This window comes from Notothenia coriiceps, unplaced genomic scaffold (assembly GCF_000735185.1).
Source record: "Notothenia coriiceps isolate Sejong01 unplaced genomic scaffold, NC01 NC01_scaffold00037246, whole genome shotgun sequence".
Lineage (NCBI taxonomy): Eukaryota > Metazoa > Chordata > Actinopteri > Perciformes > Nototheniidae > Notothenia > Notothenia coriiceps.
Genome location: NW_011369947.1, coordinates 6,107,031 through 6,112,118, shown reverse-complemented (window position 1 = coordinate 6,112,118; position 5,088 = coordinate 6,107,031). Strand labels below are relative to the sequence as shown.

Below are 5,088 nucleotides of genomic sequence, written 5' to 3'. Positions count from 1 at the left end.
GAGTGTGTGTGTGTGTGTGTGTGTGTGTGTGTGTGTGTGTGTGTGTGTGTGTGTGTGTGTGTGTGTGTGTGTGTGTGGGGGGGTGTGTGTGAGATTAAAATAGCCCAATTGCTTTTACAATAAATAAACATTGAATGTGTTTAATTGAATAGTAAAGGGGTTTAACGTGAGTGGCAGGTTGTGTGTGACAGAGAATAAATAAGACAGCCCAATATTTAAACATTTTTTTATTGTTTTCCCCCGCATATTTAGCATATTTCGCAACTTTCCGCATATTTCGCAATGTCACCGCATAAAATCACATAAAAACCCTGCATGTTTAATCGCATAATCAAGGATTTTAGCCCGCGTTTTTCTGGAGGGTCTACTAAGGGAGTCCATGTACGTAGACACGTTAGTTTTGCTGCTATAGGCTTAGACTGTCGGGGGACACCTTACTTTTTCACTCTGTCTGTCTGTACCTGTGTACTCTCATGTTCCGAATAACCCAGCTTCCCCAAAATTTATTTTTGGTGTCTATCTACGCCGGGATCCTGAGTCGTGGCTGATCCTGTTGCTGCGGTCCTGTGTCCTGAGTCCTGCATCCTGAGTCCTGGATCCGGAGTCCTGGATCCTGAGTCCTGGATCCTTAGTCCTGAGTCCTGGATCCTGTGTCCTGGATCCTCTATCCTGTGTTCTGGATTTAAGTCCTGGACTTCGAGTCGTGGCTGAACCTGTCACTGTTGTCCTGCCTGACTCTCATCATACTACTTCCCTGATGGCTCCCACAGGATTGTTGACATCCTCGTGGATTCATCTTCTTATTATAGACACATGCATTTCCAAACATTTGGTCTACCTACGCTGTAAAATGTATTATCTCTTCGATTTACACTCGGCATCTATTGCACGTCTGTCCGTCCTGGGAGAGGGATCCCTCCTCTGTTGCTCTCCCTGAGGTTTCTCCCATGTTCCCCTTTAAACTGTGGGGGTTTCTCTGGAAGTTTTTTCCTTTTACGATGTGAGGGTATAAGGACAGAGGGTGTCGTATTGTCATACTGATATTCTGTACAAACTGTGAAGTCCACTTTGACAAATGTAACATTTGTGATATTGGGCTATATAAATAAACATTGACATTGAAAAAGATGCAGAGACCTTGTCTCTGCCTTTTCCTACAATCATCCAAACCATCAGTTCTTCGCAGCACTTAATCACTGCTGCGCTTTTATACCCGATCTAAAAAGATACTAATGAAAGGTGATTAGTGCCGCTCTGTCAAAGCTAATGAAGCTCCCCTTCCTTCTATCTCACTGTCACCAGGGGAGGAGTCTTTGACAATATTTGTGGACAAAAGGAAGCTCAGCCTGGAGTCTTCGTCGGCGGGGGGCGATGGCAGCCGTAACAGCAACAGGAACTCCAACACGTCGGGGACGGTGACCCTGGAGGCCCTCCACCAGCTGGCCGCCTCTTACTTCACGGACAGAGAGAACACACTGCGCAGGCTGCACCACCTCCAGATCGCATCCTCCGCCATCCGGGTACGTGGAAGGTTGGGACTTAGCTAGTTAGGCTCAAATGTTTTAACATGGCATCCAAGTCACAAACGTTCTCATTTCATGGCAAAATACAAAAACTGACAGAATCTCAATTAATATTTGATTAGCTCTGCCGAGTTGTATCTGAGTTTAAAAATAGGAACTGACACTGCATTAGGGACTTCTTAACTCTGATTGGTTGTTTTCCTTCAAGCATGTAGGAATCATGCAAATGCAATACCGAGCACTCGAGGGAAGAGAAACATTACTTTTTCAAAAGTGATCCGTCTCTTTCATCACTATCAGCATTAAGTGAAAGCTTTACAAAAAAATTAAAGGTTACCAACCACACCTTTTAATCACTGAAAAGATTAAATGTTTACCCTAAACTCTTCCTAAAACTGTTAATTACGAACCCATTGCGCTTCCTTGTCAGGATTCATATTGGCTTAATTTGAAGGCTTTTAAAAGAAGATAAAAATGGACTGACAACATCGCAACTATGTTATGTTCAATATGATAGGTTTTCATTCACAATGACAATTTTGGGGGCGTGGCCTTGAAAGTAGAGATAAAGAAGCTTTTGGAGGCAGTGATGCTAGATAATTTCGGCAATTTTTGGAAAAAAAATCTATTTGGCTGTGTATTTAGTTTGGAGAATTTATTTTTAAATCAAGCTAACTCTTGCTGCCTTATCCATGACAATGTTGTATGTTTGGATGAACAGGATTCTTTAGTTGTAGACATGGTGATCTGTTGAAGTGGAGATAATTTAAACAGCTTTTTATACAGCTGGGTTGTTTTATTTGTAACACGTTTTTAATAAACAAATTGTTGGGATTGTGTGTCAAATCTGAATCTGAAAAGTAACCACAAACTGTAGCTTTAAAATAAATGCATTGGTGCTGGAGTACAGTAGCGTAAAATAAACAAAGTTAACATTTATGACAGCTTAAGATACCGTGTGCTTACAAATCCTTTAATTAGAGCCCAGGGAATTAGCATCCATAACGTATTAAATCAGGTAGGATTAAGAACAAATGCATATTTACAGAATTGGCTTGACACCAGGAGATGCACCTGTTGTAGCTGCAGGGGTGCACCAAATATATCTCCTCTTTTTGTCTCTCTTTGCCGTGCAGTTTATTGGCATGTAAAACTCATGCGTGGAGAAGGAACTGGTACGATATGATTTGCATCAGATGCTGTTCAATACGTTTGTTGAACTTTTATAGTAAGACGGTCAACCTCATCTTTTCTAATGACCTATTAGGGGCTAATTGGCTGAAGTTTTTAACTCAGTAGAAAACATGTTACAAAACAATGTTACTCCAAATGTACCAAGCTTTGAAAAGGAGGGTGAAGAAGCAGAACGGGGGAGCAGTGGTGCGTCCTGTACGATAAAACACCAATCATCCTTTTTATCATCTGAAGTGGCCATTAGTGTGTACACATTAATCAGCCTGAGGGGCAAACATAGATGCTAAAGTGAGTAGCCAATGATGAAGACAAGTGCCCTCCCCCTGAACTGAGAACGTGTTCCTACGGTTATGCATCAGGTTGATGGATTAGAAATATCATTCCATTAATTTCCAGCCAGCCCACTTCCATTCATTTGCCACTTTGCAGAGCGTGTGGAGCTCAGGCAGATTGAAGATCAGAGCGAGAGAAAGGGAGCGAAAGAGGCAGATGAATGCTACATTTTATGAGGGATGTAAAGCTGCACCTATGATACATGGCATTTCATTAAAACCACACACAGTATTGAGCATTTTGTGAGAAATAGGACGGATTGGTGGAATAAACTTATGCTAATACCAAGTAAGTTATGTGTTTTTCTGTTTCAGAGTGGCAGAGTTTGAAGGTTCAAAATCAGGATTAATTACAGTTAGAAATAAGCCGAGAAGTGAATCGTTTTTAAGACGGAGGAAAGTAGATTTTTTTCTCTCAAATCAGAAAAAAGCTTTCTAATTGAAGACCTTTTCAATGTTACTCAAGTGAATCACTGCATTCCAAATTCATTTGAGGCATGAAATGCCTTTGATGAATCCCTTCAGATTTCTTTTTTTTTTTAATAAACGAATGCAATTTGTCAATATGTAAAATTGGTGTCAAAAGTCTCATCATTGTGTGGTTTCTTCGTTTGGTTAAATGCAAGTAAAAACATGATTAGACCCAGTTCTGACCCAACTGAAGGAAGTAGTGCACTTTTTTTACCAGCTCCTGTCGCCAAGGTTAATTTTCTCCCTAAATGGGAATCCAAACTAATTAGTGAACAGTTCCTTCGAGAACAGAGGAACTGTGAACACAAACCAAATTTGAGGCAATGCGCAACTTTGTAATAAATTGGTCCCTGATTAGGACCACAGCAAACAATAGGTTGAAAACACCCTTAAAATATCCACTGTGATGTTCTCAGTTTTTAGGGGGGGCTTCCAAACACACGCGCCACAAATAATAACTGACTGGAATTGGGGAAAAAAAGAAAATGTCTTACAAATCCTTAACGGCTTCAATAATGTTACAGGAATGGCTCGTAGCCATGTTAGGATAACAACAGAGCTAGTTTCCAGTCCATACCACCATATTTAGATCCAAAAAACAAAGAATGCTGCTGTGGGGATGACTTGAAGAAAAGACAAAGATAAGATACAATACAATCATTCACATTCTATTAATTTCCTTGCAGGTGACAGAAACCAGAACCGGGCCGCTCGGATGCAGCAACTATGACAATCTGGACACAGTCAGCTCTGTTCTTGTTCACAGTCCAGAAAACAAGGTTCAACTGCAAGGTAAAACCTCCTTAGATGGCAATGTTGACATCGGCAATAGCCAAATATATGAATAGTCATTTAATAACTGCAATAAATAATACATCCAGCATGAATCTATATTTTAGTCAACACATCCCATGAAACACCCAAAACCAACAATGTGTGAATCCTTTTCTCAATCTTATTTAGCCTAAGGCAACCACAATGCGATTATTTAAGACACTAATCCTTACAAACAGGATATATTCTGTCCTCTTGTTTTACAAAAAGCTCAGGAATGTCCTAAATACAAACTAATTTCTATTTTTTAACATTACTCAAAGAGGACTAAGTAGTGCATTTCCCTGGGACCATCTTCAGCTGTGGATTAATACACATTTGATGAATGTGTGTGTGTGTGTGTGTGTGTGTGTGTGTGTGTGTGTGTGTGTGTGTGTGTGTGTGTGTGTGTGTGATCATGGTACTGACAGAACATTTAACCCAGTGCAATTATTTGGCTCATCTATCTAACTTAAAATGGACCTATCATGCTATATTTGAATAATATAGTGTAGGACCATACCTATATAAGGCATATTTATACTTTTTTTTTTTTTAAATACCAAACAGATCATGCATTTTAGCCATTCCTCATTTCGCTGAATTTAACACTGTCTTTGCATGGGTTGATTCTGTGAGAGCAGCACCATCTACAGGCCTGGCATATGTATTACAGCGTCTCCAGCGCTTTCGAACGGCAATGTCCGTGGCTGTGTGCATTTTGCATGATAGGTCACCAGGGATGGGTATCGTTA

At 40.3% G+C, this 5,088-nt stretch overlaps 1 protein-coding gene across 1 annotated transcript in view; it reads left to right on the top strand.

Moving 5' to 3' along the window:
• Nucleotides 1-5,088, top strand: part of LOC104966335 (BMP/retinoic acid-inducible neural-specific protein 3-like) — an 18,700-nt gene that overhangs the window by 2,764 nt on the left and 10,848 nt on the right. The window contains exons 2-3 of the mRNA XM_010795523.1: nt 1,303-1,520; nt 4,207-4,312. Of these exons, the coding sequence (XP_010793825.1) occupies nt 1,303-1,520; nt 4,207-4,312 (324 nt within the window). The remainder of the gene's footprint in view (nt 1-1,302; nt 1,521-4,206; nt 4,313-5,088) is intronic.